This window comes from Chlorocebus sabaeus, chromosome 9 (genome assembly GCF_047675955.1).
Source record: "Chlorocebus sabaeus isolate Y175 chromosome 9, mChlSab1.0.hap1, whole genome shotgun sequence".
NCBI classification, from domain to species: Eukaryota; Metazoa; Chordata; class Mammalia; order Primates; family Cercopithecidae; genus Chlorocebus; species Chlorocebus sabaeus.
The window spans coordinates 80,948,794-80,973,511 of record NC_132912.1 but is presented as its reverse complement, the minus strand read 5'-3'; the positions used below and the strand labels follow the sequence as shown (position 1 = coordinate 80,973,511).

The window sequence follows — 24,718 nt, the reverse complement described above, 5'->3', positions numbered from 1 at the left end:
AACTTACTACACAGGTGGGGAGGACTTTCATAAGGAAGATGGCTAGGGATCACCCTTTAGTCACACAGATGTTTCAAGTTATTTTTCCAGAACTGTGCGTGAGTTTGTGATGACTCATCCACATTCTCTCAAGGTAATTTCCAGAGGAGAGTAGCAAGAATGATCAAAGCCAGGAATTCATTTTTGGCCATGAGACAAAAACAAATTGGCCTTGTATTTAAATCTCACATAGAGATGGAAACAGAAATTTTGGGCAAATGAGCATCATGTTCAATCAGTCAACAGAGTTTATATTTTCATCATACACAAGAATAAACTACTGAAGAGTCATTTATATTGATGATTTCCAATCACTTTCCCCCAATTCTCTATTGAACCCATTCTAATGAGACACTTGTCTCATTAGACAAGTGTCTGACTACTCCTGCAAACTACTTATCAAGATCACCCAAAGATCTCCACACTGTTGAAGCCAGTGATCAGTGTGCAGCCCTTACCTTACTTGATCTGTCAGCATCATTTAACACCACTGATCACTTCCTCTTTCTTGAATCGCTTTCTTCACTTGGCTGCAGAGACACTCTTCTCTCCTTTTCCTCCTATCTTACTGACCTGGTCCCTTTCAGTCTCTTTTGTTGATTTAATGGAATTCTCAGACTCAGTCCTTGCCTCTCTTCTCTTCACTCACTCCCTAGGTATCTCATCCAGACTCGTAGCTTTAAATACCTTCTGTATGACTGATGACTCCCAAGTACACAGACAGCAACCCTGAACTCCATGCTCGTACATCTTGCTTAATATCTCCATTTGGACGTGTATCTCAAACTTAACATAGCCACCCAGGACTCTCATTTTACAATATGCATAACTTTTCCCGTCTCAAAAAACGGCAACTCCATTCTTTTGGTTGCTGAAGCCAAAAGGCGTGGGATAAGTTTTACCTTTCTCCTTCATACCCCATACCAAACTTAATATTACTCTACCTTGAAGTATATCCAGAATCTGGTTACATATCAACACCGCTAACCTATTCCAAGTTACCTTTATCTCCCAACTGAATTACTGTAATGGCTTCCTACTTTATCTCTCTGCTTTCCGCCATTGCGTTCTTACAGTTCATTCTCAACAAAACAACCAGAAGGATTCTCTTAAAGCATTAATCAGGGTCAGGCATGGTTGCTTATGCCCATAATCCCAGCACTTTGGGATGCCTGGGCAGGAAGATCACTTGAGACAAGGAGTTCAAGACCAGCCTGGGCAACATAGTGAGACCTCATCTCTACAAAAAATAAAAAAGATAAACCAGGCATGGTGGTGTGCATCTGTAGTTCCAGCTACTCCAGAGGCTGAGGTGGGAGGATCACTTGAGCCCACGAGGTAAAGGTTGCAGTGAGCTGCAATTGCACTACTGCACTAAAGCCTGGGCAACAGAGTGAGACTTTGAAAAAAAAAATCAGATCTGTCACTTTTCTTCCTTTTTTCTTTCCTGCCTACCTTCCTTTTTTCTTTCCTTTATTCCTCCTCTCTCCCTTCCAATCTCTCTGCTCCCTATCTCTCATCACTGGATTGGTCTCAACCTCATTTAATGCAAAAGCCAACATCCTTATAGTGGTCTATAAGGCTCTGTATGATGCCTGTAAGTTCCTTCAGTCTCTGATCTCCTCTGCTTCTCATTCACGTTACTCCACCCATCACAGCTAAGCATATTCCTGCCTCAGCATCTTGGAACTTTGTTGCTTTACCTAGACTGCTCTTTCCATAAGTAGCCATGTAGCTTGCTTTCTCATTTGCATCATGACTCTACTCAAATGTCAACTCCTCAATGAAAAACCTCCCTGTCAATTATATCTTTAAAAACATCCCCATATCCGAGCCTGCTCATCCCTCTTACTCCTTCTGTCCATTGTATATATATATGTATACACACACACACACACACAGATCTATTTGTTTTTTAATCTCTCTGCCTTACATGAAATCTAAGCTTCTTAAGGCCAGTATGTGGCTGGCACATGGTAGGCATTCATTTATTTCAATATAAATAACATGCAGGTACATTTAAGTATTCAATTTTCAAAATAAAAATAGCCGGCATATCCCATGACTTTCGGCCTAGAATTCATAAATTTTAAATTATGTTTTGCCTTATTTGTCTAGATTTTAGATGCAGAGAGAACATCGCCTATCGGTTTCTGACATTGGGGATCTGCTTGTGATGTGAGCAATGTGATTTGAAGGAGCTATCTCACAAGGGATTTCTGTGAAATAGTGACTTTAAAAGACTTGACCAAAAATTCCCATGCTCTCAGCAGATTTTCCTGTTTCCTTTTGGAAACTATCATAAGAGAGCTGATTTAAAAGATAAGTGATTTAATACACAGGACGTCTAGCTAGTTGTTTAGGAGAAAACAATAAGCTTGATCCCTAGCTCACTGCGTACGCTAACACAAATTTTAGGTGGATGGAAGTTTTATGTGTAAGAAATGAATCTGCAAGACTACACAATGGTGATTTCTTTCTTGCTCTAAAAACCCAGATTATGCTCACATGTGTGGTAATCATTTGCTTTAGGCCTCATGCAAGTCTCAGGATTAAATCTTTTAAAAAAAATTTTTTGAGACTGAGTCTCACTCTGTTGCCCAGGCTGGAGTCCAATGGTGCAATTATAGCTCACTGCAACCTCCAACTCCTGGGTTCAAGCGATCCTGCCACCTCAGCCTCTTGCAGAGCTGAAACTATAGTGCATGCAACCACACCCAGCTAATTTTTAATTTTTTAAGTAGAGATGGGGTCTCATTATGTTGCCCAGGCTGGCTTCAAACTGCTAAACTCAAGAGAGCCTCCTGCCTCAGCCTCCGAATATGATAGAATTACAACCATAAGCTACCACGCTCAGCCAGTTAAATCTTTTATTAGTCATTCTTGCCAATTTCATCTCCAACGCTAGTGACTGAACTGGAAATGGTCATGCAGCATGATTTGGACCCAAGTCCAGCCATGGGCCTTCTGAGAATGGTTTTCCACTTTGTTCAAACATGAAGTCTGAGGAGAAGCCTTCATCTCCTATTTTTATGGTTGTCTGCATATGACACTTAGAACAGTGGCAGCCCGGCCAGACGCGGTGGCTGATACCTGTAATCCTAGCACTTTGGGAGGCTGAGGCTGGCGGATCACAAGGTCAGGAGATCGAGACCATCCTGTCTAACACGGTGAAACCCCGTCTCTACTAAAAGTACAAAAAATTAGCCGGGCGTGGTGGCGGGCGCCTATAGTCCCAGCTACTTGGGAGGCTGAGGCAGGAGAATGGGGTGAACCTGGGAGGTGGAACTTGCAGTGAGCCGAGATCACGCCACTGCACTCCAGCCTGGGCAACAGAGCAGACTCCATCTCAAAAAAAAAAAAAAAAAAAAAGAACAGTGGCAGCCCTTGGAGGCCATGAGGACAGTCAGCCTAAGAGGACAAACTACTATATTATGATTATAAAACAAAAAGATGAAAACAACTTAGGTCCTTGATGACAATGTTTGGTCACAAAATTAACTATGCTGGGCTTTTCCTAGCTCCAGATTTTTTGCTAGGCAAGATAATAAATATTCTTAACATACTTACTTACAATTTTTAATGTTAGTATTCTGTAGTCTGTAACCAAAAATATCCTGATACATTTAAAAAATAATTTGAGGTTGAGAAGGCCTTCCTAAGCATGGGAAAAAACTCATAAGGCATAAATGGGAAGTATTTATAAAATTCACTCCATACTATGTAAACTTTTTATTATAGTTACAAAAATAAGCAAATAAGTAAAAATATTAGCTACTATCTAAGCTACTATCTAAATTATACAAATAACTCATAGCTACTAAGTTACTATCTAAGCTACTAAGGTATACAAATTTATATTTTAAATGAATTTGAGAAAACATGATAAAAATGAGTTAAATAAAAATAAAAGCTTCAACATGGCAAAAGATATGATAAATAAAAAGACAAATGAAAAAATGGGAAAAACCAATTTCAACTTACAGTACAGACAAACAAGGGGTAAATATCCCTAATATAGAATAGAAAGGGTTTCTAAAAAATAGGGAAAAAACAGGCAAACTGTCCTGTAGAAAAGGAGAATTTACAAATAAAGGAATACAAATATCCCTTAAATGTATAAAAAGATATTCAATCTCACACATTATAGGACAAATACAAATTAAAAGTGCACAAATAAACCCAAGTAAGTATCAAATTGGTGACTTAGTCACACAGAGAGAAACCATTTCAAGGGACTATAACATAGTTGGCTCACACATCTAGAATAGGTTACTCTAGAGACAAAAAGAACTAGAAAACAGTTTTCAGTAATCATATTACTAGTAATAATTATAATATTATTGCTATTTTGAAAATGTTATACAAATAGTAGGATAAAGCAAATACATTACTGTCATTCGAAAATCGGGATTTTTAGCAACACGAAATTTAAATACAAAAATCAATGAAGTTAGGTAAAAAATATGTGATCATTGATTTAGAGTTGTCAGTATTAACTCATGATGCATTTTCTGCTTACAAAACAAAAATACCGATTTTGCAGAAACAATCTCCAACCCAGTAGCAATGAGGGTCTCGAGTACCCACATTACAGTCTAAAAACTATCCCCAAAGGCTCCTTGGAGGAATAGCTAATTCCAGATCTGAGGCAAAAAATTATCCAAAATGATCCTAAAATATCTTATCCTATTGGTAAGTAAAGAAACTGTCAAGGACTACTGACCTTATGTGGACTTTGGACTCAGGAGTCAATTTGGTAGAAAATTTGAGCATCAAACAACAACAACAACTAAACTGCCATTGCTGAAATTCCTCCTCCTCCAAAATTTAAAATCCGTGAAATCATAATAATATTTGCCCTCAAGGGAGGGAAAAACTCATTCATTGGTCAACTCGGAATCAACTAGGTTGGTTTGATATCTTGGCTATTGTAGATAATGTTGCAATAAATATGAAGGTGCAGATGTCTCTAATATAATGAATTCCTTTCCTCTGGATAAATTCCCAGTAGCGGGATTGCTGGAACATATGGCAGTTCTATTTGTAGTTTTTTGAGGAACCTCCATACTGTTCTCCATAGTGGCTGTACTAGTTTACATTCCCACAAACAATGTATAAGAATTCCTTTTTCTCTGCATCCTTACCAGCATTTGTTACGCTTTGTCTTTTTCATAACAGCCATCCTAATTGGGAAAGATGATACCTTACTGCCGTTCTGACTTGCGTTTTCCTGAGATTAGTGATGTTGAGCATTTTTTCGTATTTATTGGCCACTTGTATGTCTTCCTTTTTTTTTTTAATTTAATTTTTATTTTTTTAAGAGATGGGGTCTCACTTTGTTGCCCAGACTGGAGCGCAGTGGTATGATTATAGATCATTGCAGCCTTGATCTCCCGGCCAAGCAACCACGTGCCTATGCTCCTGGCAAGAGTAACAGCACTGTGGCCTCAATCCTGTGGCCAGTCTCCAAGTTAACCAACCCACTGTGTATACACATAAGCCCTTGGCCTGTAAAACAGCCTGGTGAGCCCAAAACCAATAACACTGCTACCACAACCTCTCTCAGCTTTGGCCACTGAGAAATTTTTAAATGCCACTAGTGTGGATTGTAGCTGAAGAAACTACACAAAGACTGCACTGCCTAATCTACCTAGAACAAAGGCCAACATATCCCACCAAACTGATACCCCAGGACCCATTCATACAAATAAATATTTCCTGACAAACTCTGGTTATTGTATTATATTATGTTAGCTGTTATAAACAGGATTCTCCTTCTTGATTTCTTTTTTGGCTAGTTTGTTGTTCGTGAATAGAAACACTATTGATTTTTCTACGTTAATTTTGTATCCTGCAACTTTACTGAATTCATTTGTCTAAGAGCTTTTTTGATAGAGTCTTTGGCTTTTTTCTACATATAAGAGCATGTCATCTGCAAACAGGGAAAAGTTTACTTCTTTCTTTCCAATTTGGATGTGTTTTATTTCTTTCTTGCTTAAATGTTCTATCTAGGACTTACAGTACTGTGTTGATTAATAGTGGTAAGAGTGGACATTCTTGTTTTGTTCCAGCTCTTGGAGGAAAAGCTTTCAGCTTTCCCCTGTTCGGTAAGATGTTAGATGTGGGTTTGTCATATATAGCCTTTATTATATTGAGGTACTTTCCTTCTATGCCTAATTCATTGAGAGTTTTTATCACAAAATGATAAAAACTTTTTGTTTGATCGTTTGATGCTTTTTCTGCATCTATTGAGATGATCCTATTGTTTTTGTCCTCTATTCATTGATGTGATGTATGATGTTTATTGACTTGCATATATTAAACCATCCTTATATTCCTGGGATAAATCCCACTTGATTTTGACATATTATCTTTTTAATGTGTTGTTGGATTAGGTTTCCTAGTATTTTGTTGAAGATTTTTTTGTGTCCATATTCATTAAGGATATTGGCCTGTATTTTTCTTTCTTGTTGCTGTTCTATTCTTACCAGGTTTGGGTATCAGGGTAATGCTGGCCACATAGAATGAGTTAGAAAGAATTCCCTTTGCTTCAGTTTTTTGAGATAGTTTGAGAATAATTGGTATTAATTCTTCTTTAAAGATTTGAGAGTATCCAGGGGTGAAGCCATCTGTCTTAGACTCTTCTTTGTTGGAAGACTTTTTTTTTTTGAGACAAAGATTTGCTCTGTCCCCCAGGCTAGAGTGCAGTGGCCCGATCTTGGCTCATTGCAACTTCTGCCTTCCAGGTTCAAGTGATTCTCCTGCCTCAGGCTCCCAAGTAGCTGGGACTACAAGTATGTGCCACCATGCCCAGCTAATTTTCGTATTTGGCCAGGCTGGTCTTGAACTCCTGACCCCAGGTGATCCACATGCCTCAGCCTCCCAAAGTACTAGGATTACAGGAATGAGCCACCACATCCAGGCCATTGGAAGATTTTTTATTACTGATTCAATCTTATTACTTGTTATTGGTCTACTCAGGTTTTCTATTTCTTTTTGTTTGATCTTGGTAGGTTGTATGTGTACAGGAATTTATCCACTTTCTCTAAATTTTTTAATTTATTGGCATACAGTTGTTCAAGATATTTTCTAATGATCCTGTATATTTTGGTGGTATCCATTGTGATGTCTCCTTTTATGTATCTGATTTTGTTTATGTGGTTTTTTTTTCCTTAGTCTAACTAATGGCTTGTTGGTTTTGTTTATCTTTTCAAAAAAACAGCTTTTTGTTTTGTTGATCTTTTGTGGGGATATTTTGTCTCAATTTCATTTATTTCTTCTCTGATCTTTATTATTTCTTTCCTTCTACTAATTTGGGGTTTGGATGGTTCTTGCTTTTCTAGTTCCTTGAGGTACATCATTAGGTTGTTTATTTGAAATCTTTTTAGTTTTTTTAAATATGTATTGATTGCAATAAACTTGCTTCTTAATATTGCTTTTGCTGTGTCCCATATGTTTGGGTAGGTTGTGTTTTTTATTTTCATAGTTTTAATAAATTTTTGTTATATTTCATTCTTAATTTTTTCTTCACCCATTGGTCATTCAGGAGCATGTAGTTTAATTTTCGTGTATTCGTATAGTTTCAAATGTTTCTTTTGTTATTGATGTCTGGTTTTATTCTATTGTGGTCACATAAGATACTAGATATGATTAGATTTTTTTTTACTGAGACTTGTTTTGTGTACTAACACATGGTCAGTAACTGGAGAATGTCCCATGTGCTTATGAAAAGAATGTGTATTCTGCAGGTGTTGGGTGAAATGCTTTGTAAATATCTGTTAGGTTCATTTGGTCTATGGTGCAGCTTAACTTCAGTGTTTCTTTGACGATTTTCTGTCTAGATCATCTGTTACAATGATGAGAGTGGGGTGTTGAAGTCACCAACTATTACTGTATAAGGATCTCTGTCTTTAGATCTAATAATATTTGCTTTATATATCTAGGTGCTCAAGTGTTGGGTAAATATTTACAATTGTTATATTCTCTTGCTAATTGGTCCCTTTACTATTATCTAACGTCTTTGTCTCTTTTTGCAGCTTTTAACTTGAAGTCTATTTTGTCTAATATGTATAACTATTCCTTTTCACTTTTGGTTTCCATTTGCGTGGAATACCTTTTTCCATCCCTTCACTTTCAGTCTATGTGTGCATTTACAGGTGAGGTGAAATTCTTACAGGCAACATATAGTTGAGTCTTATTTCTGAAATCCATTTAGCCAGTCTATATCTTTTAAGTGGGGAATTTAAACCATTTACATTCAAGATTATTATTGATAGGCAAGAACTTACTCTTGTCATTTTATTTATTGTTTTCTGGTTCTTTTGTATATTCTTCATTCCTTACTTTCTTTCTCATTGCTTATTTTTGTATGTGGGTGGCTTTCTGTAGTGATAAGGTTTGATTCCTTTTTCTTTCTCCTTTGTATATTGACTCTGCCAGTGAGTTTTATAGTTTTCATGATGGTAGTTTTACTTCCAGATGTCAGACTCCTTTGAGCATTTCTTGTAAGACTAATTGATCTAATGGTGATTAATTCCCCTAGTTTTTGCTTGTCTGTGAAAGATTTCATTTCTTCTTCATTTCTGAAGGATAGCTTTGCTGGGTATGATATTTCTGTCTAGCACTTTTTTTCTTTCAGCATTTCAGATACATCATCTCATTCTCTCCTGGCCTGTAAGGTTTCTGTTGAGGAATCTGCTATTAGTCTAGTAGTTATTTTTTTATATGTGACTTGATGCTTTTCTCTTGCTACTTTTAAAATGCTTTCTCTCTCTTTGACTTTAGACAATCTGACTCTAGTTTGCCTCAGAGAGAACCTTTTGGGTTGAATCTTTCTGGGGTTCTTTGAATTTCCTGGACCTGGATGTCCATCTCTCTCCCAAGACTTGGGAAGTTCTCTGCCATTATTTCATTAAATATATTTTTCTCAACTTTTCCCATCTCTTCTCCTTCTGTATATAATGGGAATGCCCATTATACAAATATTTGTTCACTTAATGGTGTCTCGTATATCCTGTAGGCTTTCTTCATTCTTTCTCATTTTTTCTTCTTTTATTTCTGTCCTCCTGTGTTATTTCAAATAATCTGTTTTCAAGTTTAGAAATTATTTTTTTGCTTGGTCTAGTCTGTTATTGAAGTTCTCAGTTGTACCTTTTATTTCTTTTTTGAATTCTTCAGCTCTAAGATTTCTGTCTGGTTCTTTTTTATGGTATCTCTTTGTGGAATTTCTTATTCAAATTATGAATTGTTTTCCTGATTTCACTGAACTGTCTATCTGTATTCACTTGTATCTCACTGTGCTTCCTTAAGATTATTATTTTGAATTCTTCTCTGACATTTTTACATATTTCCTCTTGATTGGGGTCTGTTACTAGGGAATTCTTGCTTTTACTTGGAGATGATATGTTTCCTTGCTTTTTTGTGGTTGATGTGTCTTTGTGTTCATTTCTATGCATCTAGTGGAAAAGTCACCTCTTCCAATTTTAAGAATTAGGTTTTGTCAGGAAAAATTTATTTGTATGAATGGGCCCTGGGATATCAGTTTGGTGGGATATGTGGGCCTTTGTTCTAGATAGATTTAGCAGTGTAGTCTTTGTGTAGTTTCTTCATCTATGACCCACACTAGTGGCATTTAAAAATTTCTTAGTGGCCAAGGCTGAGGGGTTGTGGCAGCAGTGCTGTTGGTGTTGGGCTCATCAGGCTGTTTCACAGGCCAAGGGCTTATGCTATACACAGTAGGTTGGCCAACGTGGGGATTGGCTCACTAGGAAAGGCCACAGTGCTGTTACTCTTGCCATGGGCATAGGCACATGGTTGCTTGGCCAGGGTGGGGGTGTGCCTACCAGGAGAAGCTTGCAGAGCTGTTTCTCAGGTCCAGAATGCAGGCATAAAACTGCTCGGTCAGCCTGGGGACATATGTGTTAGGGGCAGCCCTTAGGGCTATTTCTCAGGTCTGAGATGTGGTAACACAGTTTCTCAGCTCACCTGAGTGCATGACTGCTGGAGGTGACCCAGGGGGCTATTTTGCTGTCTTGGAACACAGATACAAATCTGCTTGGTCAGCCTAGAAGCATATCTGCTATGGGTGGCCCACAAGGCTATTTTTCAGGTCCAAAACATGAGCATGTTGCTGCCAACCTGACCTAGGGGCTTGTTTGTCAGGGGAGCCACAAGACTGATTCTCAGACTCATGACATTGCTGCATGACAGCTTGGCTAACCTGGTGGTGTTTCTACATGGAAGAGCCTACCAAGGCTGTTTTGTAGGTCTGGGATGCAAGCACAGGCATGAAGCTATGCCCACTAGAAGCAGCCCATGAAGCCCAATACATGGGTGAACAGTTGCTTGGCTAGCCTGGAGGCATGCCCACTGGGAGCAACCTGCAGGACTGTTTCTCAGGCCCTTGTTGGGGATGCAGGGCCACTGGACAGTCCAGAGGCATGTCTGTGGAGAGCAAGGGTGCTACAGGGCTGTTTCCAGATCCTGGACTCATTTCCTCTCCAATGGCACAGGGGCATATCAGCTGCTTGGAGGCTCAGGGACTGCTTCTGCTTAGGATAGCGTATGCAGCAGTTTGGCCAGCTCAAGGGAAGGGTCGCCCTGGGTGGGACTGCCAGACTATTTTTTTGACTGGAAGTGCAGCAGTAGAGGTTGGTTTCTTGGCTGTGCAGGACCAGAGTCACAGCTGATTCTGGGCTCTGGCTCCATGCTGCTGGGGTTGTGGCATTCAGTCATCTCTGTGGACTTGTGGAATGAAGATGGAGCTCCGGTGCTGGACAGGTGCAGTGGCTTCTAGCCCCCAGAGCAGGGTACATTCCAGAGGTGACTTTGGTCTCAAGATGGCACTGTGCTGCAGCAGCTTGGTTCGCAGAGGCTCGAGGGTAGATAGGGAGTACACACCTTGTGCTCCTAATCTGGGGCAACATAGCTGAGCGAATTCCCAGCAGCTCTTCAAATTGGGCTCAGGACTTGTGAGGACTGCAGGATTTTCCTGTTGTAAGGACTGTAGCTGTCTGCAGTATCAACGAGGGCTGGTGGGGATATTTTGCTTCCTTTCCCATGCAACAGGAAGTCCCTCCTGTCTCTGGGACAATCCAATCTAGGTGGAGGAGATGGGACTGCAGCTGTCAGGTACCTCCACACTGCCCTCCTAGACTTCCAATCACCACAGGTGCATCTCCACTGTCCCACTGTACCCCAGCAGTCTATCTTCAACACTGCAGTCAAATTTTAGCTGTGTATTTCTTTCCTTGGTTCTTTTGTGTGAGCGGAGAGTGCCAGGCTTCTCTAGTTAGCCATCTTGCTCCCCTAAATCCATTCTTTTGGGAATCTTAATGTGAATCAGACATGACTGAACTCCACTGGGCCAATGCTGAAGGACCATCCCAGCTCCAGAATTTCCCACAGGAGCTGAAGCTTCTGTTACAACTGCGTTGCCATCTAACTTATTCTGATCAACTCTGGGGCACCGATGAGCTCAAAGAGTACAGGAACCTTGTCTATCTTGCTCATCATTATATCCTTGGTACCTGGGAGAGTACCCAACACATACTAGGTGCTCACTTAAGAAATGTTGGATGAATAAGAAACGAAGTATCTGAACCTGTCAGGAAAGAGCCAGACTCCAAATGTCCTAAGACAAGAAGGCGTCTTTGTGGTATCTTGACAGTCGAGCAGCCAGTCTTGCCAACAGCTTTAGAGCTTAAACAGGACAAGACATGGTTTGTGAAGTACCTGGAACAATACTGGGCACATAAAAGGCCTTCAAGAAAGGTGTCTCCCTCCCTCTCTGCTCTGATGACTCTGTGTATTTGGCATTATCTCAACATGTTGGGATTTCAGTTGTCCTGTTTCCTGGTGGGAAAGACTATGGAACAGAGTTTGCATGCAGGAAGTTTACTAGGGAGTGCTTTCCAGAAAAATGCCTGCTCCTTTGTTGCTAGGGTTCTAAAGTCATTTGGGCTGCCCTTAGCAATGCCCTATTAGAGCTGTAGATATTCAGCAGTTTTCAGATTTAAGCTGGAGGAATCACAACTTGCTTATCAGGAACTTTTCCAGGAGAAAAGAATAAGCATATATTTGTGGCTATGTAGTTTTAAGTTGATCTATCGCAGGAAAGCACTTGACCACAGTTAATTATTAGGTATTGAAAACATGTTGCTTACCAAAGATTTTAGAATATCTTTTTTTATTAAACACTGATTAAATTTAAATTTTTCTTTTTGCAAGGAGAAAGAATAAAAGTAAATGACTCATTAGGACAAGGAATGCATGCAGCAAAAAAACAACTAATGCGGCTGAGATCTACTAGGAATAGAATCCCAGGAGACCTGGCAAGAAATTGCACTCCCTCAAGAGTAAGTCTCAAAGGCTGGAAAGCAGTGAGGTAAGGGCCCTGAGCCGAAGCCAATTAGTACTCAGTAAACAAATCAGATCATTTTGCTTTCTGCCCAATTTCAGGCCCACCTTCTGAGCAGTTCAGATGAGAGTCCTTAAGAAAAAGAAAAAGTTCAAATTCCCATAGCAATTCAATTTACAAAGTGGCTTCTATTTGATTTGTGGAGGAACAGCCTGTGTTTTGTTTTGTGTCAGAGCTTCTGAATGGCAATTCCAAAAAATGTGCTGAGTCATGAATCCTTAAGGAAAGAAGATTTTGACAAGAACAGGCAAGAGCTGTGACAGTTAAGTGATTAGGAATAACAGAGGCTCATTATTCTTCCAAATGAAGCTCTTTAATGCAAACATTAACCCTACACCAGTTCCCGAACACCTGATGCCTCCCTCAGGTACAGAGAAGCAATGCATTTAAGAATGACGACAAAAATAATAGCTAATATTTTATTGGACATCTACCATGTCAGGTATATATACTGGGAATCTCATTTAATTCCCACAATAGCCCCCCTGGCCACAGGGACCGAGATAGGCAATCTGGTTGTGGAATCACAACCTTAACAAGTGTGTACACTGCAGTCCCAAGTATTATCCACGTATTCATAGAGCTCTGATCATTTTAACTGACTGAGATTAAACTCCTTATTCAAAGAGGGATCTTACTAACCATCCTTTATATACAATTGACTATATAGCAGACAGTCCCAAGATTTTTTCTTTTTTCTTTTTGAGATGGGGTCTCATTCTGTCACCCAGGCTGAAATGCAGTGGCACAATCTTGGCTCACTGCAGCCTCCAACTCCCAGGTTCAAGTGACTCTCCTGCCTCAGTCACCCGAGTAGCTGGGATTACAGGCATGTGCTAGCACACCTGGTTAATTTTTGTATTTTTAGTTGAGATGGGGTTTCACCATGTTGACCGGGCTGTTCTCCAACTTCTGGCCTCAAGTCTCCCAAAGTGCTGGGATTACAGATATGAGCCACTGTGCCCAGCCCAAGATTGTTATTAATGAAGGAGAAAGTGCATGACACTGCTAATGTAAATCATGTATTTTATGCGCTCAGTATAATATTCCTAAGTAAAAGAGAAAATGAGATGTCCTTTGTTTCAAAATGGAGCTCCCCTTTATGTCCTGGAACATCCTGAGTTAGGATAATTCTATACCAATTGCTAAGTGCTGAGGCTACCTAAGGTCATGGGACTGGTTGGCTGGCACATATGTTTTTGGTCATGACCTCCCAGTGCTGGAACTCCTGGTTCTTGGGAATTGTTCCTCATGAGCCCTTTAAAGATTGGTGGCTGAACCTTCTTCCCTGCTGACATGATTACCCTACAGAAAATTTTCTCTGTTCACTAAAGGATTAGTTTTAGAGCAACCCTCCTGGGTAGGCCTAATTTCTAAACCATGTTAGAAATTAAAGGGTTTACTTTAATTTCTACAAAGAGAAACATTTTGCGTTTTGGTTTTGGAAATTACTTATACTTTTATAATATGCTGTCCATAGTATTATGACAATCATATTTTAGATTATAAAATGAGGGTCATAATTTCCATCTCACAAGGTTATTATGAGGGTTAAACAACATAAGCTTGAAACATATTAAGAATTCTATAAATGATTGGTGAAATTATTATTAAGAATTAAGACCTGCAGAGTACTCTTTACAACAAGAGGTAAAGCTGATATACCAGCTTTTTGGAAGGCAATGATCAAAGTAGCTAGGCATTTAGAATATGCTTTTGTCCAGTCACCAAGTTCCAGAGTCTGAATTATGCTGGGTAATTTATAGTTTTACATTCAAGTGATGTGTCACTATAATTGGGTGGAGAACTAAGAGGAGAGAAAGCAACCAAACTGATGCAAAACAAAAATATTTTATTGTAACTTAAAATTCATCCCCTAGACAATAGATAATGCCCACATTGGATGTTATTTAGTAGACATAGTGAAGATGCCTTTGGACAATTATCAGCATTGATGAATATGAAGATGTCACATCAAAGTCAAACTTTTTCAGGTTATTGGGTTTCCTGAACATAACATTGGCAAAAAGGAACTTTCAACACAACAGGTAGTTGGTTTTTTTGTTTTTTTTTGTTTTTTTAATGTCACTTATTTTATTTACTAACCTTGACAGGGACTAAAGAATGAGGTACGGAAAACTTTCCAGAAGTCTGAGTGTGGTGTAGAAGTCCAAGACATCTTGGAGCTCCATTATTGCATTATTAAGTAGAATGAACTGTTAGGAAATTCTCCATACTCCAGGTTTACTACATAGAAAAGTACTATTTACCTACCTCACAGAGATACTGTGAGGATTCGTGCTTATAAAGTGCTTCAGGCGCCTTCAAAGAAAGGCAACATACAAGTATAAAATAACCATACATATTTCAAAAGAAATGAAAAGATGATTTTGGCACAATGGGAAGGGTGCCTCCTATTTAAAGAACACTTGGCTATTTGTTTATAAAAAACCCTGACCTCTTGGGTTTTTAGAAAATTATTATTTAAAAGAATAAATGTTTTTCCATTGCCAATCTTATAAAAACTCTCAATCCAGGCTGTGTTATCAGAATCACTCGAAGAGCTCAATAAAATGATAGATGCTTGGGCAACAGCCTACACCAGCAGAATTAAAAGCTCCACACATGATACCCAGGCACCTATATTTTCAAAAAGATCTGCAGAGGATTCTGATGCACACCAAAGTTTAAAACCCATTTCTTTAGGAAAAAAATCAATGTATTAAACATTGGAGTTTATCCCAAGGACATTTTTCTTAAGGTTAAATGCAATTGAATAAGGGTATGAATTTCTTATTGCCCTTTTCCATTCCCATATCCCACGGAGACTTAGAGCATGCATAGCACATGCGCGCGCGCACACACACACACACACACACACTCACTTTTAGTTCTGCCCTTGAATTAAATTTGATAGTGGTAAAATCCGATAGTAGCAAATAACTGCTTCACCGGGAGGATACGCAAGAACTTGCAACCCATCCCCACTGTGCCCAAAGCAAATGGATGGTTCCCATTTGCCAGAATGGAATGATTGAGAAATGTGTTTCCAATTTGGAAACAGGTAAAATTAGCACTTCCCGGGAAACATCAGCTGAGTGGATGGTCAAGAAACAAAAGTGAGCAAGGCTGGAGTGGCCAACCATGAAGAAAGTCTACAGTGACTACTCCTCCATTCGGAGTTCACCCACATCTCAGCAAACACCTTAGGGACTGAAACAGTGTATGCTCAGTGGGTACCAAACAACATGCGAGTACTTCAGTGAGGTAAATAAAACAGAATAATGAAAACTGGTGACTGTAGGTTAAAATAACTTTTTTTTAAAAAATGACCAATTTGTTCCACTGCAATTCTTAAGGCTGTTTTAGTAACCACTTTAATTTCCTGGCTGGCTTGAAGTCTTCTGTTTACTAGCAAGTCAAACATAGAGAAGAGAATGATTTATTTCCTAGTGGGCTTCACACATATCTTATCATGCTGCTTGCATCACTTTTAAAATAGGAGTGGTCTCTCTAGGTGCCTTGCAGTGGAATAAATGGAGTCGGCAGAGAAATTATACTTCTTTAGATAGAGAAAGCTTTGTGAGGCTGGTCAAACTTTTTACAATGTTAAGAACTAGTGAACAACAGTAAAATAGAATAGTCCCATTGATGGTGCGGGGAGGAGAAAGAGAAAAAAATACATGAGATAGAGGCTACGCATACACTACATAAAAAATAGGATATGTAAAAAACAATAATAATTCACTCAGAGTCATCCACTGTGAAATTTTGCTATAAGAAAATAATCTTGACTCTAGAAAATTTGCTTGAGAATCTGTTAAAATATTGTTGCTATATGGTATAAAATAGCAAAAATAGTGTCTTCCAATATTCCTCTAAACATTAGAGGCAACTTTGTACAAGAAAGTTGTTGGAGCTGGCTTGGGGAGTTGCTTGTTGCATGTATTCCAAGAAGGCAAGGCTGCCAGCAGCAGAATAAAACCTCCCAGCAGGACGCAGAAGCCACTAAAATAAAATGCAATGTCATAGGTCTGGGTCCAGTCATAAAACCAACCTGAAAAGACAGTAAGAAAAAAAGTAAGTTTCATGGAAATAGTACGAACATCCAGCCCACACCCTAATTTCATCAGTTTTATATATAGTTATAATTAGGATATATATTACTCCACTACTCCCAATGGTTTACTGGGAGTCAGAAGAGGATCTCCCAAATGTTTGGATAAGAATAAGCAGGCAGACCAGGCGTGGTGGCTCAAGCCTGTAATCCCAGCACTTTGGGAGGCCGAGGCACGTGACTTCCTGATCACGAGGTCAGGAGATCGAGACCATCCTGCCTAACATGGTGAAACCCCATCTCTACTAAAAAACAAAAACAAAAACAAAAAATTAGCTGGGCGTGGTGGCGGGCGCCTGTAGTCCCAGCTACTCCAGAGGCTGAGGCAGGAGAATGGCGTGAACCTAGAAGGCGGAGTTTGCAGTGAGCTGAGATTGCGTCACTGCACTCCAGCCTGGGCAACAGAGCGAAACTCCATCTCAAAAAAAAAAAAAAAGAATAAGCAGGCACTTTGAGTTTCTCCCAAATAAAGAGTGAACACAAATCCCAGAGCATGCATACTGGTGTTCTCAATTACATCAAAGCAGTCTTGAATAAATCATTACCATGAGATGTTCCATGCAGATTTATTTTGTACAAATCTGTGCTACTATTACAATCTGGATTTCTATATCTGGAGATATGACAGGGAAGAACCGTAAAATGGGATGACTTTAAGATTAATATCTTACCAACGATGGGTGGTCCAAGGCTATTTCCAAGTCCAGCAAAAAACATTAATATCCCATAGGCATGGGCTAATTTTTCAATTCCTACAGTCTTTGTGGTCACATATGGAAAGATGGACCAATTACCAGTAAAAAACCCTAGAATCGCAGAAAGCAACGCCAGTGTGACATAGCTTTTGGCAAATGGAATTGCACACAAGGCGAGGCCCATGATGATTAAGGTAGCAACATAAAGATACAAGGTATTAATCCACTTGAAGTCAGCCAGTATCCCTAAAAGCAGTTTACCAACTGCTGTCATAATGCCTATAATGGAAATAAGTGGCATAATAAACTCTTCTTCTTTCACATTTGAACTTCTTGCTACATCTTCCATAAGTAATGAAGGTGGAAACCCTCCGATGTCAAAGAGTAAGATAGCAATGAAAAGGGCTGAAAATACTTTGTTTTTAAAAAGGGCCACAGTTTCTCCACAGTAGTTTTTATATAACTGCCACTTCCTTTTGGCAAGCTGTTTGCAAAAATATGTCTGTTCTGCAACTTTCTTTTTGTACGTTTCAGGCTCTTTTGTGTGTGTCACTGTGGGGTTTTTAAGAAGTAGGCTCTCTTGTTTCCAGTCACCATTGGCTAACGTGCTCCTGCATTTCTCCTCGCTACTGTAGCTCTTGTCAAGAATGTTTATGTTTTCTTCCAGATTCTTTCCTTTTTCATTGTAAATGCAGTATTTATCTGGTAGATCTTCTGGAGCTATTTTTTTAGGCAAAGGACAATCAGAAGATTGGAGGGGTCTCATCAGACTGCCACAGGCTAATATATTTAAAGCCAAAGCACCCACAATCAGCAAGCATCCATCCAGTCCATAGAACTCAACCAGCATCCTCTGCAGAGCAGCATATATGAAAAGGCCAACACTTGAACCTAAAAAGGGAACGGGAACTGTTCAACCTCGTAATCTCAGGCTCTCAGGATTAGAATTCGTAGTATCACAATTCAATTTATTTTTTACACTGGCATTTATATGTAACTTTATATTAAAATCATAGTAAGAAGATAGAAGATAACAATAATAACAATAATATAGCAATACTGATAGAACATTTAAGAATTAGAAGTTGCAGCTCAGACACTGTTAAGCACTTCATGTTGCACAATCATGTTTAATGTTTTTACTGATCCCATTGAGTAGGTCCTATTATTATTTCCAATCTAGAGATAAAGTGACCTAGGGCTGGAATGGTTGAGAAATTTGCCATGGATCAAAAATCTGTAAAGAACATAAATAGGATTCACACTCAGTCAGTTTGACCCCAATAGCCCGAATAACAAGTACCATTGGCTGGGCGCGGTGGCTCAGGCCTGTAATCCCAGCACTTTGGGAGGCCAAGGCAGGTGGATCACAAGGTCGGGAGTTCGAGACCATCCTGGCCAATATGGTGAAACCCTGTCTCTACTAAAAATACAAAAATTAGGGAGGCCGAGACGGGCGGATCACGAGGTCAGGAGATCAAGACCATCCTGGCTAACACGGTGAAACCCCGTCTCTACTAAAAAATACAAAAATCTAGCCGGGCGAGGTGGCGGGCGCCTGTAGTCCCAGCTACTGGGGAGGCTGAGGCAGGAGAATGGCGGGAACCCGGGAGGCGGAGCTTGCAGTGAGCTGAGATCCGGCCACTGCACTCCAGCCTGGGCGACAGAGCGAGACTCCGCCTCAAAAAAAAAAAAAAAAAAAAAAAAAAAAATTAGCTGGGCATGTTGCCACACGCCTGTAGTCCCAGCTACTCGGGAGGCTGAGGCAGGAGAATTGCTTGAACCCAGGAAGTAGAGGTTGCATGAGCCATGATTGCGCCACTGCACTCCAGCCTCGTGATAGAGCGAGACTCCGTCTCAAACAAACAAACAAACAAACAAACAAAAAAACCCCAAAACAAAGTATCATCATGAAACTACTTTCTTTGCACTTATGTGTCAGGCTCCATTCTACATATGTATTCCAGAGAAGTAAATTTTCATATTTAACTTTTTAAAAACAGTATATTGCAGTTTAAGGATATTTATAATGGCTTGATAGTTCAAATCCATTGCTGAATCACCAGAATGAGTGATTCACACTTTTCATGCATTAATACAATTATGAGAAAAGTATAATTTTTAGGGTATTTAAATTACAAAGTATACTGGTTTATACATCTGTGTAACACTGTGAATAATGCACATTTTTAGCACTGATCACATTAAACACACAGTGTTGCCGAGTTATGGTAGCCTAAGCAATTGGTACTGTTCTCATCTGGTTCTGATTTCAATCTTTAAAAACAGAGCATTTTAAAATTTAAGTGCCACTGGGAAATGTCATGTGAAAAATCAGGAAAAAAAAAATAGTCTGAAAAAGTTGATCATATGTTTAAGATGGTCAATATTAAATTACATTATAACTTCATGAGGATGCCAATAGGACCAAGCTCAGAGGCATCACTGATTGCATGGATATGATTGCTATAAAAACCCGTCTTATAAAACAATTCTTCTAAATAGCCAAATGGCTCTGCCTTAGAGTGGTAAGAAAATATTTTCTTTGGGACCTCAGTTGTCCCTTCTTAACATATTTTAAAGTTAACCCCTTCATTGCCAAAGGAAAAAAAAACTTTGCAAATATTAATGTCTCATGTTAATGGAATGGCAGCTAAAATAGACTGCTAAGAGAGTATCTCTTTGCTAACTACTGAGAAGTAGTAACAGTAGACAAACGTAATCCTTTCTTTCTCTCATTAAATGTGGCATATACTGTAAAAGTTAAAAATGCTACAGAAAACACACGGACAGAATTAAAAACAGCAGGGTGACCTCATGTATTGCTGGCTGCATTAGTACCCATTAACTATAAATTTGTGATTTTTGCCTAACATTTCTTTGTACAGATTCTAACAAAGTGCCACATCATTAGATAACTGCCCTAGGTGTTTTGAAAGTTCTATATTTTCACATAGAACAAATAAACAAATAACTTTCCTATTCTTGCCAACCAAGTTTATCTGTCAACATGATGAAAATCAATTCAACAGATATTTATTGAACACATAAGATAGGAGAGAGTGGGGAAAATCAAATTACACATTGGAGGCTAGTTTCCTCAGCCTTCATCCCACAAAAACATGTCTGTGGTTTAGAAAGATGCAGGATTTTTTTCCCCCAGGGTATTGAAGAGTAATTTAGAGTTTCCTGGTGGAATTTTGTAAACTGCAAAACTGTGATTTTTTTTTTTTAATTTTAAGTTCCAGGATACATGTGCAGGACGTGCAGGTTTGTTACATAGGTAAATGTGTGCCATGGTGGTTTGCTACACCTATCAACCCATTACCTAGGTATTAAGCCCTGCATGTAATAGCTAAAACTGTAATTTTTAATCTTCAAAAAGAGCATCCTAATTTTAATATAATCATTGTAAAGGGTTAAGTGAAATAAAACTATGCTTCCATGCATGTTATACATTATTACAAAGAGAGAAAATAATAAATGGTGTTCAGGGAACACGAAGCAGTGAGAAATACAGCCATGCTTTAACTCATTAATACCAGGGGTCAATAACTTCTGGAAAGGATCAGAGAGTAAATATTTAAGGCATAGAGGGTGTACAATCTCGTCCCAAACACTCAGTTCTGCCCTTGAAGCAAGAAACCAGCCAGGGACAATCCATAAAAAAACAAGTATGGCTGTGTTATAATCAAATTTTATTTATGAACACTGAAATGGAAATTGCACCTAGTTTTCACATATTATGAATATTCTTCTTTTGATTTTTTTCAACATTTAAAAAAGTAAAAAGCAATCGTAGCTTGTTAATCATACACAAACCAGCAGTAGGCCAGATTTGGCCCATGGGCATTTCTGGACCAACCCCTGTTCACTACGAAGGAAGATCGCTTCCCCCAAACCTTTATTTCATGCCCACATTCCTTTCTTTCAACTAGATCACAATATTTCAAGTGTTTGGATGTGGGGTTTCTTTTTAATTTTTAAAAAACTCTACTGTGACTTTTGTTTTGTTTATCATATCTTTGACTGAAGGTGGGTTCATACTTCTCCCTAATTTCCCTTCACCTAGCTCCCTGTGAGTTGAAACTGAAAACTCCTTTCAATCTTGACTGCCCATAGTTGCTTCATTTTTTATTTAGTGTGCTATGGACCAGGCCCCTGTGCCCTCCTCTCAAGACTGAGTGAAAAGCGAGATCATCTGTCACAGCATGCAATTCCCAACACCTTCAAAACAAATAAATTTGGACATTAGGGAAACCTAGATCAGAATTATAACTTCTAACACTTGAGAGCTCTTGTCATGTGCCTTACACATACATCCCTTTCATATGTCCAATAACCCAATGTGATGGGTACTATTTGTAAATCAAAAATAAAATTCTAAGCCACCCAGCCAGCTGATGGACCCTCCCCTTGGCCAAGGATATTCCGAAGTAAACCTGAAAAACTAGTTCAGGCCACAATAAGGTCAGAGGGATGGGGGCTAGACATGCCTCATTTTACTCTCCCCTCTTTGGAATTCAGACACAGCTGACCAGTATTAACATTAAAACAGGCACCTTAAGATTGAAAGAACAGACTCTTTAAGTCTGATAAGAAATACTCCCTTCTATTGATTCTGTCTGCACAATGGGACTCTTGGTCTCCATAACCCCTTCTCTTAACCCAGACATTCCCTTGTATTGAATCAGGATCTTTAGACAACAACTTAATCCTTTCAATTTACTGCCAATTAAAAAATTCCCGAATCCACCTACAACCTGGACACCCCTGTTTCCAGTTGTCCTGCCTTTCTAGACCAAGCCAATGTACAACTTACATGTATTGATCGATGTCTTATGTCTCCCTAAAATGTATAAAATGAAGTTTAGCCTGACCACCTGAGACAGAATCTCGTGGGACTGTGTCACGGGCCACTTGTTACTAATGAAAATTCAAATATTTTAAAGAATTTGACTCTTTTCATCAACATACTATTATCCCCAGTTTACAGTTCTGAAACGGAGGCACAGAACAGTTAAGTAACTTGTCTAACACCAGATAGCTAGTGAGTGACAGAAGGAGCATTCAAAACTAGACAGTATGGATCCAGGATCATGCTTCTAACTCGACGTCATGCTGCCTCTACAGAAAATATAGTACAGCTGCGACCCACTGTCCTTGAAGCTGCCACACCTACTCTCACAGTCCTTCCTACACTTGTAGAAGATCCTCACAGGTTCTGCAAACTGCAATCCAACTACTCTGGATTCCCCATCTTCTGTGTCTGCATCCCTTCTCCCATCACTGCCTTAGCCATATCCTCTGACTCTGGCCTTGTCTCCGCCTAGACCACAATTCACACTTCTCACCAGGCAGTGCTTCTTAAAATACGCTGGAGAAATATCCAGCTGGATTCAATTCAACCACGAATCACTTTGTTGCCACTCGGTTGGCCTCAGGAACAAAATATTAGTTTGGATCCTGTTGCCAGAATAACTACCGACGTTCTTCAGCCTAGCTAAAAGCCTGACCTTCCAGGGTTACCCACCTACCAGCAAGAAGTATATGTAAATTTACAACTTTTGATAACCTGGCAACTGTATGTCCTAAAAAACTCAGGAAATGTTGGCCACATACATTTTGATAAGAACTGTACATAACTTTAAAAAATTCATCTGAAAACTGAAACACCACTTTTATATGTCCAGAATGCTTTTATATTTAAAAATTGTGTTTTGTATTTCCCCCCTCAGTGATCATCTCTTGATTACCAAAGGAATAACAAGAGTAAACAGCCTGTCATTTGGATATGCACATAGGCCAGTGAGAGGTATTGAGAAATCAGTACTTTAGAAAAATTGTAAGTTCCACACTACAAGGAGGTGGAGACATGATCAGCATCAGTCTTTCTGACAGTGGCCTTAGGGATGTTCATTTTCCTTCCTTTTCTCCTATCTTTTTCAGGGATAAAGTGCTTTCTAGAAGCGCTTGCTTTTTCTTTTAGCAAAGTCTTCACCAGCATGTGACTCTCAATTTAATGGGCCCATAAGCTTTCTCTTCATATGTTATGTTGGACATTGAATGCCCCCAAATTAGATATCTTAGAGACTTTTGAAAGCCACTCCTGCTCTCTAGATTCCTCCTCTCTGGGCAGAATGTCTCTGAAAGAAAGGCAGCAGCTCCAGGCAAGGGATTATAGATAAAACTCCCATCTCCCTGGGACAGAGCATGTGGGGGAAGGGGCGGCTATGAGTGCAGCTTCAGCAGACTTAAACGTTCCTGCCTGCCAGCTCTAAAGAGAGCAGCGGATGTCCCAGCAGAGCGCTTAAGTTCTGGTAAGGGACAGACTACCTTCTCATGTGGGTCCCTGACCCCCATGCCTCCTGATTGGGAAACATCTCCCAGCAGGGGTAGATAGATGCCTCATACAACAGAGCTCCAGCTGACATCTGGCAGGTGCCCCTATGGGACAAAGCTTCCAGAAGAAGGAGCAGGCAGTAATTTTTGCTGTTCTCCAGCCTCTGCTGGTGATACTCAGGCAAACAGGGTCTGAAGCAGACCCTGAGCAAACTCCAGCAGAACTGCAGAAGAGGGGCCTGACTGATAGAAGGAATACTAACAAAAAGAAAGTGATAGCATCAACATCAACAAAAAGGATGACCACGCAAAAATTCCATCCAAAGGTCACCAACAGCAAAGACCAAAGGTAAATAAATCCATGAAGATGAGGAAAAACCAGCAAAAAAAGGCTGAAAATTCCAAAAACCAGACTGCCTCTTCTCCTCCAAAGGATCACAACTCTTTGCCAGCAAAGGAACAAAACTGGATGAAGAATGAGTTTGATGAATTGACACAAGTAGGCTATAGAAGGTGGGTAATAACAAACTCCTCCGAGCTAAAGGAGCATTTTTTAACCCAATGCAAGGAAGCTAAGGAGCTTAAAAAAAGGTCAGAGGAATTGCTAACAGTTTAGAGAAGAACATAAATGACCTGATGAACCTGAAAAACACAGCATGAGAACTCCATGAAGTATACACAAGTATCAATAGCCAAATCGATCAAGTGGAAGAAAGGATATCAGAGATTGAAGATCAACTTAATGAAATAAAGTGTGAAGACAAGATTAGAGAAAAAAAAAAAAAAAGGAACAAAGCCTCCAAGAAATATGGGACTATGTGAAAAGACCAAACCTACTTTTGACTGGTACACCTGAAAGTGATGGGGAGAATGGAACCAACTTGGAAAATACACTTCAGGATATTATCAAGGAAAACGTCCCCAACCTAGCAAGACAGGCCAACATTCAAATTCAGGAAATACAGAGAACAACACAAAGATACTCCTTGAGAAGGGCAACCCTAAGACACATAGTTATAAGATTCACCAAGGTTGAAATGAAAGAAAAAATGTTAAGGGCAGCCAGAGAGAAAGGTCAGGTTACCCACAAAGGGAAGCTCATCG

The 24,718-nt window shown here is 39.4% G+C and overlaps 1 protein-coding gene across 2 annotated transcripts in view; it reads right to left on the bottom strand.

Moving 5' to 3' along the window:
- Positions 1-14,292: 14,292 nt before the first annotated feature.
- SLC16A9 (solute carrier family 16 member 9) overlaps positions 14,293-24,718 on the bottom strand; it is a 60,597-nt gene continuing 50,171 nt past the window's right edge. For both annotated transcript variants that reach the window (XM_007963378.3, XM_007963379.3), the window contains exons 5-6: positions 17,249-18,163; positions 14,293-16,517 (exon numbers count right to left, since the gene is read on the bottom strand). In XM_007963378.3, the coding sequence (XP_007961569.1) occupies positions 16,339-16,517; positions 17,249-18,163 (1,094 nt within the window). In that variant the 3' untranslated portion in view covers positions 14,293-16,338. The remainder of the gene's footprint in view (positions 16,518-17,248; positions 18,164-24,718) is intronic.